Raw genomic sequence first — 12,882 nt, 5'->3', positions numbered from 1 at the left:
ACAGGATGAAGGTCATTCAAAGTGAAAACAGGTTTATGAAACCACAAGAGAACAATGAATTATACTGTAAACCTACTTTTTATGTAGCCGGGGATCAAATGGGGGATGTTGTGCTCCATAAACTTGTTGTATGCTAAAGGAAAAAAAGAGAGAAAGACATGCCATATAAGCGTAAAAAATGAATTTAAAAAGCATCATTTACACTTCATATTGCAGATCTGAGAGGAAAAAATCCAGTTGATACCATTCATGAAATGGGTGTATAGTATTTAGTGATACTTACACACAAGATCTTTCCAAATGAAGAAAAGCAATACAAGTCAACACAACTTCAGTATTGCTGAAAAAAGACATTTTGTTGAAGCTTTTCGTCATACACTTATCAGGACAATTGCAAGAATACGAATGTCAGGGGAAGCAACAACTATATACTGCATGAGAATAGAATGCTGACTGGTTGGCAAGTGGACTCTGATTGGTAGAGGCATTGCCATGGAGAATGCAACAGTTATCTCCGTGGGAACGCCTCTACCAGAGTCCACTTGCCAACCAGTCAGCACTCTCTTCTCAGACAGTATAAAGTTGTTGCTTCCCCTGACATGGGTATTCTTGCGATTGTCCTAATGAGCGCAGGATGAAAAGCTTCAACAAAATGTCTTTTATCAGCTACACTCAAGTTCTGTACTACCAAATGACTATTTCAACACAACTTGTGAAGAGACAGCAGAAATAGTACTGTTTTTTCATTTCAGTGATGCTTGCTTCAGAATACAATAGAGTACAGGCTCCAGTTCCAATTAAACGGCAACAATCAATCACAATGGAGAGAAATGATAAACTCAATATATTTGTAAATTACAGCTCTGAAGAACACAGCCCAGAGTGAGATGAATTGAGCTGAATGCATTCTCCCTTCAAATGCACTTCAGTTCTGGCACTGGGCACTATTAAAATTACCAACTCTTTACACAAGTCCGCTTTAACTTTCATGATTTAAATAACAAATTATGCAACTTCAAGAAAAATCATTAAGGATACCGAATGGCTAGGAATGACTTCCAAACATGTGACAGAAAAAGGGAATGCTCTCGTCAAAAGAATCACAAAACTAAAATACCACTTGGAATCCTCTATAGCCAATACATTTTTTTGACACAGGAATTCTACCAATGACAAGAGATATTTCTTTCAATTATCACAGCATGACAGTGTGTTCAAGTATCACAACATGATAATGTATAACAGTGCTGGAGCTCACAGAATATTAGACTGTTAACATAAAATAATGCTGGATTCCATAGAATATCAGGATTTTCAGATAGTGAATTGCAAAGAAATTTATGATTTTGAAAAAGGCATTGACAGGTACGTTAGTAAGTCAATGTAAATGGCCACCTCAAATCCCCACCTCAAAGAACCCATGCTTTCCACTTGTTGAGTCAAGGGTCAAGATCAAGAAACATCAAGGAAATTCTCAAGCCACTGATGCCAATCCCTAGTTTGCATATTGTTACAATTCATTGAAGCTATAACTCTAAACGGAGTGTCACATACCTATCAAAGCGCATATCAATCACTGGTATTTACCTGTGGTTGATCATTCTGATTTTTCAGCTGGGAAAAATGTCAGCTACTTGTAAAATGGGCAAGAACATTTCTTCCTTGGCTGACAAACCGCAACTAACTCCTCAATCTGAGATCACCAATTCACAGTGCAGCCATCAAGACAATTACACCTAATTCAAGTCTGCCACAAACAATTAGTTCAACATTGAGTCACTGTTATTTGTCAATATCAAGTAACACAACCAGTGAGAATTGAATGACAAATCTGATCAACTAGTCACTTTCTCCACATGACAGGTACTACATGACAGGTACACTCCTGCTGAGTTTTTCCAGGTAATTCCACTTTCTCCACATGTTTGACAATGTTCCAAATCTGGGACAAGGAACAGGTAATAGACTGACATACTGTCACCACAAAAAAATTAGTAATTAAATTAGTCAATAGTAAACTGTTCATTACTGTGATGTCACATAATCAAGCCACAGAAACAGCTATACCTAGAAGGGCTATATTAACTGCGAAATGGGAACTAAAGAAAAAAGGAAACCTAACAATATAAATAAAATGTCAACATTGAATAAAAACCACAAGTACAACACACAATATAGAAATCCTTTATCCCTTTTGGAAGAAAATACTAGCCATCAGGCTTTATTATTGGGCAGTTTAATACATCTGCTTTGTTTCTGTAAAAAGTCACAATATTTCTGCAAGGTGATTACCATCAGAAGAATACAGCTTGTCAAACAACCAATTAGAGAAAAATAACTTGAAAAGGAATTTACATACAGCCAGCTATTTAAAAAAAGGAGACTTCCTCTGGACTTCAGTAGCTGCAAAAATACTTCTAACGGAGAATACTGGTTTCTGGCTGATCAATCAACAGTAAACATCTCAATTAGTAGCTACAGTAAAAGTTAGGATTTGATTTAAATCCTTTCGTTATCAATCCATAACTTCCTATTCCTACTGCATTGTTCTGCTTAAACAATCAATCATATCATTGCAATGTATTTCTAGGAGCAGTGAAAATGCTTTTTTTTCAGGAATTTCAAAACAAAATGTATATATTCTAAACCTGCTCCATGGCTAAAGGCAAGCAGCAATGAGGAAAACCTCATTAGGTCAACGATAAAAGTACTGCAAAATATTCAACGGCAGTAATTTATTTAACTGCCTTTTTGTAACCAAAACTGCTGCACATTGGTTCTGATGGCTGCAGACAGAACATTTAGCAGTCCACCACAATTTTGCAATTAAACCAAAATTAAAATGAAAAATTATTGAGGCAAACTATTTCATTTGACATATGAGCATCATCAACAGCCAGGACCTCTATGGACACCAGCTCCACGGGGCTAATGTCACTTTGGGCATTTAAAACAATAACTGTCACTAACAATTCCTCCTCCTACTTTGTAACAGAAATGTCAGATAAATGTCTATGACTAAAAAAGTCAAAAAGGAATGAAACCAGATGGACCCGGCATCGAACTAGGCACCAGAAATGACACATTCAGCCCTATCCACACAGCAAAGTCATCCTTACTAACATCTGGGGGCTTGTGCCAAAATTGGGAGAGCTAGCCCACAGACTAGTCAAGCAGCAGACTGACACAGTCATACTCATGGAATTATACCTTACAATGTTCCAGATTGGACCATCATCCCTGGGTATTTCCTGTCCCACCAGCAGGTCGAACCCACCATAAGTGGGGGCACAGTTGTATACAGCTGAGAGGGAGCAATGTGGCTAACTCTTAAACATCAACTCTGGGCCCCATGAAGTCTCATAGCAAGGAAACCTCCTGATTACCACCTACCACCCTCCCTCAGCTGATGAATCAGTACTCCTCCATGTTGAACACCACTTGCAGGAAGCAGTGAGGGTGGCTAGGGCACAGAATTAACTCTGGATGGGGGACTTCAATGTCCATCACCAGGAGTGGCTCAGTAGCACCACTGACCGAGCTGGCGGAATCTTAAAGGACATAGCTGCTAGGCTGGGTCTGCAGCAGATGGTGAGGGAACCAACAACGAGGAAAAAATATATACTTGATCTCATCCTCACCAGCTGCCTGTCACAGATGCATCTGTCCATGGCAGTAATCGGAAGGAGTGACCACCGCACAATCCTTGTGGAGGCGAAGTCCCACCTTCACATTGAGGATATCCTCCATCGTGTTGTATGTATTACCACCATGCTAAATAGGGTAGATTTCAAACAAATCTAGCAACTCAATACTGACCAACTATGAGGTGTTGTGTGCCATCAGCAGCAGAATTATATACAACCACAATCTAATCTCATGGCCTGTAAAACTCCCACTCTACCATTACCACCAAGCCAGGGGATCAACCCTGGTACAATGAAGAGTGCAGAAGGGCAAGGCAGGAGCAGCACCAAGCAAGCCTTAAAATGAGGTGTTGTAGCTTCATTAGGTTGACACAAGACAACTTGTGTGCCAAACAACATAAGCAGCAAGCAATAGACAGAGCTAAGCAATTCCACAACCAATAGATCAGATCTAAGCCCTGCAGTCCTGCCACATCCTGTCATGAATGGTGGTGGACAATTAAACAACTCACTGGAGGAGGCGGCTCCACAAACATCCCCATCCTCAATGATGGAGGAGTCCTGCACATCAGTGCAAAAGATAAGGCTGAAGCATTTGCAACAATCTTCAGCCAAAAATGCTGAGTAGATGATCCATTTCAGACTCCTCCGGAGTTCCCCAGCATCACAGATGCCAGTCTTCAGCCAATTCAATTCACTCCACGTGACATCAAGAAACAGCTGAAAGCACTGGATGCTACAAAAGCTATGGGCCCTGACAATATTACGTCAATAGTACTGAAGGCTTGTGCTCCAGAACTTGTCACACCCCTAACCAAGCTGTTCCAGTACAGCTACAACACTGGCATCTACCCAGCATGTAGAAAATTGCCCAGGTATGTCCTGTCCACAAAAAGCAGGACAAATGCAACCCAGATAATTGCCACCCCATCAGTCTAATCTCAATCATTAGTAAAGTGATGGAAGGGGTCATCAACAGTACTATCAAGCAGCACTCATTTAGCAATAACCTGCTCACCGCACGCAGTTTGGGTTCTGCCAGGGTCACACAGCTCCTGACCTCATTACAGCCTTGGTTCAAACATGGACAAAATAAGAGCTGAACTGCAGAAGTGAGGTGAGAGTGACTGCCCTTGCCATCAGGGCAGCATTTGACCGAGTGTGGCAGAACTGGAGTCAAAGGGAATCAGGGGGAAAACTCTCTGCTGGTTTGAGTCATACCTAGCACAAAGTATGATGGTTGTGGTTGTTGGAGGTCAATCATCTCAGTTCTGGGACATCACTGCTGGAGTTCCTCAGGGTATTGTCCTAGGCCCAATCACCTTCAGCTGCTTCATCACTGACCTTCCTTCTATCATAAGGTCAGAAGTGGGGGATGTTCGCTGATGATTGCACAATGTTCAGCACCATTTGCAGCTCCTCAGATACTGAAGCAGTCCATGTTCAAATGCAGCAACACCTGGACAAAATCCAGGCTTGGGCTGACAAGTAGCAAGTAACATTTGCACCACACAAGTGTCAGGCAATGACCATCTCCAACAAGAGAGAATTTAACCATCACCCCTTGACATTCAATGGCATTACCTTCGCTGAATCCCCCACTATCAACATCCTGCGGGTTACCATTGACTAAAAACTGAACTGGACTAGCAATATAAATAATGTGGCTACAAGAGCAGGTCAGAAGCCAGGAATCCTGAGGTGAGTAACTCACCTCCTGACTCCTCAAAGCCTGTCCACCATCTACAAGGCACAAATCAGGAGTGTGATGGAATACTCCACATACCATCCAAGACAAAAGCAGCACGCTTGATTGGAACCTCATCCACAAACATTCACTCCCTCCGACCCACAGTGGCAGCTGTGTGTACCATCTACAAGAGGCACTGCAGGAATTCACCAAGGCCCTGTAAACAGCACCTTCCAAACCCACAACCGCTACCATCTAGAAGGAAAAGGGCAGCAAACACATGGGGTCACCACCAGCTGGAAGCTCCCCTCCAAGCCACTCACCATCCTGACTTGGAAAGATATCGCCGTTCCTTCACTATTGCTGCATAAAAATCCTGGAACGCCCTCTGTAATAGCACTGAGGGTGTATCTACACCACATGGGCTTCAGCGATCCAAGAAGGTGTCGAAGCCACCTTCTCAAGGGCAGTTAGGGGTGGGCAATAAATGCTGGCCAAGCCAGCAATGCCCACATCCCATGAATGAATTAAAAAAAACAAAAATGGAGCTTAATAAGCAAGAAGTCAATTAGGAAATATTACTAAATAGTTAATAAATGCGTTTCTAGACAGCAGTTTTATTATTTTTCCAGATCTTGGTACCATTCCGATCACAGTTTTAACACCAAAATGGTCCATCAAGAATGTGTAGGTGGGTGGATGTACGTGTGTGCACATGTGCATGCCAAGTACAGCTTTAAGCTTTTTTTAAAAAAATGTCAAGTGACCTATTCCTGTCAGTAATATGGATTAACAATATTTCTGCAAAATGTTTGCAATAGACACCTCACAGATTCTTATCACTTGTATTATGAGCCATTGTATTAAAATGATTGCTTCATTGTGATTAGAATAATGCTCACATATCCTTATTCTGTACAGTTCTCAGCATGTTCAGTTTAAATGAAGGCAAATTAATCTAAAGAAAAGTGCAAGACGTGTAACAAGCTACTTAAAATCCAAACATGCAGAAGTAAAATCAAGTTGGCACAACCATGACTTTAAGAGTGATGAGTCATTGTTACATGGAAGCAGTCTCAGCTGCCAATTAAACAAATGGAATCTTGGAAATAATTTGTTTTACAGGTACATAGTTAGTTCCCAATATGCTCAATCTCAAAAGATAACTGAAGTTTAATGACAGCACGTCTCCAACAGGGCAGGTAAAATTGGATCCAAGATTGTTGTTCATTTGTACTAAGCTTACTGTACCAGATTCTACTGAACAGCTTCAGATACTGACTTGCATTTTCTACATTTACATTGTCCCCTTCACTTACAGTTCTCCGGCTGAGGGATGTAAGACAAGTAACCTATTCTCAGGCCTTTAATTATATAGCAGTAAGATTTAGAGTAGGCTTCGTCAACTGAATCCCATATTTTCCCCAGGATTAAGCAGCTTACTAGTACATATACCACTATAAGCTTCAATCAAACTCAACATGTACAGGAGGAAATAACAGACTACACATACTTTGCACTGTGGAAGTGCAGACAAAACTATTTTCCAAAGGGACTTAAAGTTGAAAGCATACTATTTTCCAGTCATTTGCGTCATCTTATAAAGGTTAGACGCAAAGCAATTTAAAAAAATGCAATTATTTGCCTTCACAGTACTACTAGTGTATGATGCGCCGGGCGGGTATATTAAGTTTGGTGAGAAGTTTACTAAATAAATCCCTCTTTATTTTATAGCAAATGCAACTAGGCTCAGCATCAATACTGCAAAGTGAATGAGGTGATAATAATTAGTGATGATAATTATAAAGAAAAAAAATTCATGTCAAGAGGCAATATTGTCATGCCTCTGAAAACAGAAAATATAAATTCTACTGCAATAAGGTAGAAACCATCTGTAAAGCTGAATGAAACTTCTGTCTTTGTCTGCTTGAAGCAGAGTTGAGAAGCATACCTAGGTGGATGAAGATTAAGGAACAAGTCTATAGCTGCTTTGCTGCTTCAGGTAGGTGTAAGCTTCAGACAGAATTATTGTGCTGCTTGGCCCATAATATTTCACATATTGTCAGCGTCATATTAGCAATAAAAAACATAACTCTACAATTGTCACCTTATCACAACGTAACTAGCACATCACACAGAGCTATTGGACTGTATAAGAGTTCTTGTTAACTTGAAAGATAAATTTCTTTATGACAAAATGCTTCTAATTAGAGCTAAATTAGGGAACATTTGGAGTCACAAAAATCATGCTGCCAATTCATTTGCCAGATGTCTCAAAAGCCACCCAAATTTTCAACACTAATGATCTAATTAGTGTAATAGAGAAAACATCTTCTTGGTGACCTTGCTATCATAATAAAATTACAGCAAAAATAAAACTGGGAAAAGAAAATAATTTAATCAATTTATTGGTGTAGTTGTACTGCAACTTTAGCATCTTTGCAGTTAGATTCCTCAATGGAATATATTTTCACTGCAATGCCAAAACCAGGCTTACAAAATTGTACTTGCTGTGTTAACTTACCTGGAGATTATTTAAATGTATCAAAGCATAAAATGCCTGACTGTACTATCAAAACATTTAACAGTCAGGATCAGAACCCTGTGGACATAAGCATGCAGGTGGACATTCCTGGATTTGGAAGTTCCAACAGCAGATATTATCCATTTGCAGTTGGAACTTCAGAATGCAGGAGAGCTTTGCGTGATCTAGGATCTCTTATCTACGGTGTAAGTTCACCCTATAATCAAAGTATATTCTGAAAACAACCCACAGTGCTAATACAATCAATATCATAAATAAGCATCAAGAAATTCTCTTTCATTTTTTAAGTTTATTAAACTGGCTTTCCTTCCATTTCACTAATCTGTAAATTTCTTACTTCCACAAAGTTGATGATGATAAATCACAGAAGTTGACAGGTCAGATTACTGAAGAATGTTTCAATTGCTTGAAAGTACACTACCAGGTTTTTGAGAATTGAAGAAATTTGACATGTTTTGCAAAATTAGATAAATTCCCATCAGCTGTGCATTGTGTTACTGCAGATTTTAAACTGCTTAAAAATGCATTAAAAACCAAACATTAAATTGTACAACATATTAGCAACAGCTATAGACATGGCTCATAGAACAGCTTTGCTGAAAAATTAAATAAAAAATTAAAGAAAATGTAATTATGGCCAGTCTTCCAATTATAAATAACTTATTGGAGAATGAACACAAATGACACAGGTCATCACAGGTTACTGACAGTAAGATCACACACATTCTATATGTGCATCATGACAAGTAATAAGATCATGTTGTTGTTATGCTTGGTGAAACTCAATCCTGACACAATACAATTAATATACAGATATTCAGCAATGAGCTTTCTACTAATTGGTAAAATGACTAATTTAGATTATCTTGATAATTAAAGACAGTAGAAAACATTTTGAGGGTGGTTAGAATATGAAATTCTCTGACATATGCCATTTTGATGCAGAATGCTTAGATACTTTTAACAAGGATTTAGCTATTTCATTGAAAAAGAGGAATCTGAAAGGGGATGGTTGGCAAGCAGGAAAATAGTATTTGGCCAACTGGCTAATATGGAGATGGCCTATGTCGTGTGTGCTTTTGATTTTTGGCCAAGTGTGATTGCCTTTTCCACGGAAAAGGTGCATACATTATTTATCATTTTTGACATCTTTAACATTGAACCAGCCATTTCAAAAGTTACACGCTGACGTAAATACACCCCGATTTCAATCAAATTCAAGGTGAAAACCAACAGTATGGTTAAGGATAAGCAAAGGGAGCTGGCCGGTCAAGTCACACAACTACATTTTCTGCCAAGAATACTTGCACCAAGATCACAATTACCATCACTGTGCAGTTTGAATGGTATTGAAAAGGTGCATTAGCAAAACGAGCAATGACATGAGCTGTGGGACTGAGAAGTTGACAAAATATTTCCGTGGGAGTTCCACAACCAGATGCTCTCTGCCTCTTCCTCCCTTAGCTAAGCTCAGTATTGGTGCAGAAATAAAAATCAAAAACTGGTGGTAAGGGGTGGGGGGGGGGAGGGAAAGAGGGGAAATGACAACCCTGCAATCGCAAAGAAGCAAATAGCACGCAGCAAGAAAATCAGCAAGGCGAGAAAGGTGCAGGAAAGGATCAGCGGCGAGTTGAGGCTGTCCCGGACTCAGTGAGCGCTTGCACGAACCTTCCCGGAACCTTGGTGTTCCGCTTCCAGAACTGCCTCCTGCCATCGCTCGCCATCACCTCCCCTTCCCTGACAGTGCCCACCGGCTGGCCGCTTTTCAATCACTTCGACCCCAAAGCAGTGACTGAATTTTAAAAACAACAACAGTAAAACGGAGAGGCGCGTCCCCGCCGGAAAGGTTAAAATCTGAAATAAATTCTAAAAACTGTACTGTAAGCCGCCATGTTGGCGTCCTAACCGACGCTGCCTTCTGATTGGCCGGGGCGGACCCCCCGCATCCGGCTGACCAATCGAGAGCCGCGATATTAAAAGGTGGAACGTCTCCTTGGCGACGCCGTCGGTTGATTGACAGGCTGATTCAGGCTGGTGTCCACAGAGGAGCCATCGATCCTAGTAGCAGCTCTATCACAACAACACTGAATTACATTTAAATACAAGATGGAGAGATTAGATTGTTCTCAACTATCAATGTTGACAGATCATTGCCCTATTTGCTTTTCTTCCTAATCTACACAGTGACACTGGCGTGTACAGTCTTGTTCAATGCTGCCAACATAGCCAAGTTAATATACAATTTGAGCCAAATAATTCAAACTTTCCAATTAATTTAAATTGAATGGGATCTTGAAAACTCAATCTATTTTTTTGAAGCTTTTTAATGTTGGACAAATCCCTGAGTGGACACCAATTTTGATATTTTCCTTTCAAGGGAATAAATGGTTCTGATGAAGGCTATCCACCCAAAATGTAAACTCTGTTTCTACCTCCATAACTTCTACCCTGACCTGCTGAGTATTTCCAGCATTTTCTGTTTTTATTTCGGATTTCCAACATCTGCAAGCATTTTGCTTTTATTTTGTGTTTCTGTGAAGGAACATTGGTGCAATATCATCTGTGCAATATTAAATATATTTTAAGTGGGTGTATATGTGTGTTAACTTTGAGAATGTTATGGCTGAAGGATGGGCACGAAGATAAAGTTTGCAGCATTTTGAGTAAAAATAAAATTCCTAAGAAATTAGAAATTTTACTAGTTATAAGTGCTACATAAATTAAAGTTGTTGCTGACAAAATTCAAGTCAATTTATTAGATCAGTATATTAATAGTCAAATACTCCTAAATTGCCCAACTTGCATCTTGATGGGCGATTACAACGGAACCCAATCTGTGCAGGGAACTGAATGATAAATTGACATGGAAAGTGTTATGCCTCATAGTTCCCAGAAGTTCGAAATAATCACATTTTTAGACACAATCGCTGTAGTTTTCTTTAAATGTATTTCACAAATCTCAGCTTGTGCTGCAGACTGATACATTGTTGCTCAGCCCCTGTCTTCTTAAGCAGTCCTTCAGGATCAAGGATGAATTGCTTCCACTCCAGTTCGATTGGCTCTGAGATGGCTGATAAGTCCAATGTGCGATCTGCAGACTCTTGCCACATGTGGGGCTGATGGTGCTTGGAGAGTTGGGCCGATTGAGGTATGTGCACTCCTTCTAACGTCTCAACTTCGCCTTTGCATGCTCCCAAAGAAGTCTCTCGATGTGCTCGGTATGGTCCTGAATGATCCTTCTCCACTGTGGTTTGTCACAAACCAGGGTATCCCTTGAGTTGGCAGGTATATTTGACCTCAGCTTTGAGGACATTCCTAAAGCATTTCCATTAACCTGGAAGTCTCCCACCGCAATAAACTGTAGTGCAGCAGTAAGTGATGTAGCATTCTGGATGTACATGTGCAGAACTATATAGGTCGTACTCTTTATGAATAACAGAACAATATAACAGAGAGAATGAATGACACTGAGCAGTGATAAAATAGGCTGTCTAATCAAAAAGGATGCAATTTGAGATGGTTTCATTATATAGTGACGTTATGAAAAACAGCCAGTCTTTACAAAAGTTTATGTTGACTGGGTAAGATTTTCAGAGTCGGGCAACTCCAGAGCTCCTTTAAAAATTTGGGCAGGACTTGATTTGGGATTCCTGCATTCATTCCTGGCGCTGGCAAATTTCACCAACATGGGATAAAGGTGTGGGTAGCAAGCCCACACCCTGTACTGGCTGACCCGGCTGGCTCCATTGTGGGGGTTGGCATCTCATACCTCCCTGCAATTTTCATGCAGTCAGGCCAGCTTCTCCATGACTCATGGTTCATGGCTCCTCAGAGGAGTCATGAATCACAGCCTGGATTCAGGAACCTTTTGAAAGGTATCTTCAAAACGTCTCACCCATGCCCCTCAACCACTCTTACTCTCCATGCCAACTCCAGCCATTCTTGAAGGCCCCTCATACTCTCATAGGGTTGACTGCTTACATATGAACATACGAAATAGGAGCAGAAGTAGGCTATTCGGTCCCTCGAGCCTGCTCCATCATTCATTAAGATCATGGCTGATCTGTTTGTGTTTCGAATTCCACATTCCACAGAGCTCTGAAAAAGGGTCATACAGACTTGAAGGGTTAACTCTGTTTCTTACTCCACAGATGCAGTCAGACCTGCTGAGCTTTTCCAGCATTTCCTGTTTTTATTTCACAATATTGGAGATGTGGTCTCACCAATGCCCTGTATAACTGAAGCATAACATCCTTACTTTTATGTTCAATTCCTGTCATAAAAAAGGATAGCACTCCACTAGCCACCTTAATTACTTGCTGTCCCTGCACACTACCTTTTTGTGACACATGCAGCAGAACACCTAGATCTCTCTTGGAATTCTGCAGTCGTTCTCCATTTAATTAATGCTCTGCTTTTTTATTCTTCCTGCCAAAGTGAACAAATTCACATTTTCCCACATTATACTCCTTCTCCCAATTTTTTGCCCACTCATTCAACCTATCTATATCCATCTGCAACCTCCATGTGTCCTTTTCACAACATACTTTCCTATCTTTGTGTCATCTGCAAATTTAGCTACCATGCCTTCACTCCCTTCATCTAAGTCATTGATATAAATTGTAAAAGGTTAAGGCCCCTGCACAGACCCCTGTGGGACTCCACTCGCCATATCCTGCCAATCAGAAAAAGACCCATTTATGCATTCTCTCTGTTTTCTGCCAGCTAGCCAATCTTCTATCCATGCTAATACCAACTACACCATGAGCTTTTATTTTCTGCAATACCTTTTGATGAGGCGCCTTGGAAATCTAAGTGCTTCTACAGGCTCACCTTTATCCATACCGCATGTTACTGCTTAAAAGAACTCCAGTAAATTGGTTAAATGTGATTTCCTTTTCACAATACCATCACAGAATTAGAGTATCGCACAATGCAGAAGAGGCCCTTCGGCCCATCGAGTCTGCACCTACACGTGAGAAACACCTGACCTGCCTACC

General features: G+C 40.4%; 1 protein-coding gene across 2 annotated transcripts in view; it reads right to left on the bottom strand.

The window, feature by feature from the left end:
* The window catches only part of LOC144683527 (TBC1 domain family member 22B-like), a 370,874-nt gene extending 361,060 nt beyond the window's left edge, over nt 1–9,814 (bottom strand). The window contains exons 1-2 of one of the 2 annotated variants that reach the window (XM_078546604.1): nt 9,551–9,814; nt 77–133 (exon numbers count right to left, since the gene is read on the bottom strand). In XM_078546604.1, the coding sequence (XP_078402730.1) occupies nt 77–133; nt 9,551–9,606 (113 nt within the window). In that variant the 5' untranslated portion in view covers nt 9,607–9,814. The remainder of the gene's footprint in view (nt 1–76; nt 134–9,550) is intronic. The other variant, XM_078546605.1, reaches the window with a different exon arrangement.
* Nucleotides 9,815–12,882: the final 3,068 nt, after the last annotated feature.

The sequence above is a fragment of the Cetorhinus maximus genome, chromosome 8, assembly GCF_964194155.1.
Source record: "Cetorhinus maximus chromosome 8, sCetMax3.hap1.1, whole genome shotgun sequence".
Lineage (NCBI taxonomy): Eukaryota > Metazoa > Chordata > Chondrichthyes > Lamniformes > Cetorhinidae > Cetorhinus > Cetorhinus maximus.
Note: the sequence above shows the minus strand (reverse complement) of the source record. Positions and strands in the feature narration are given on the sequence as shown.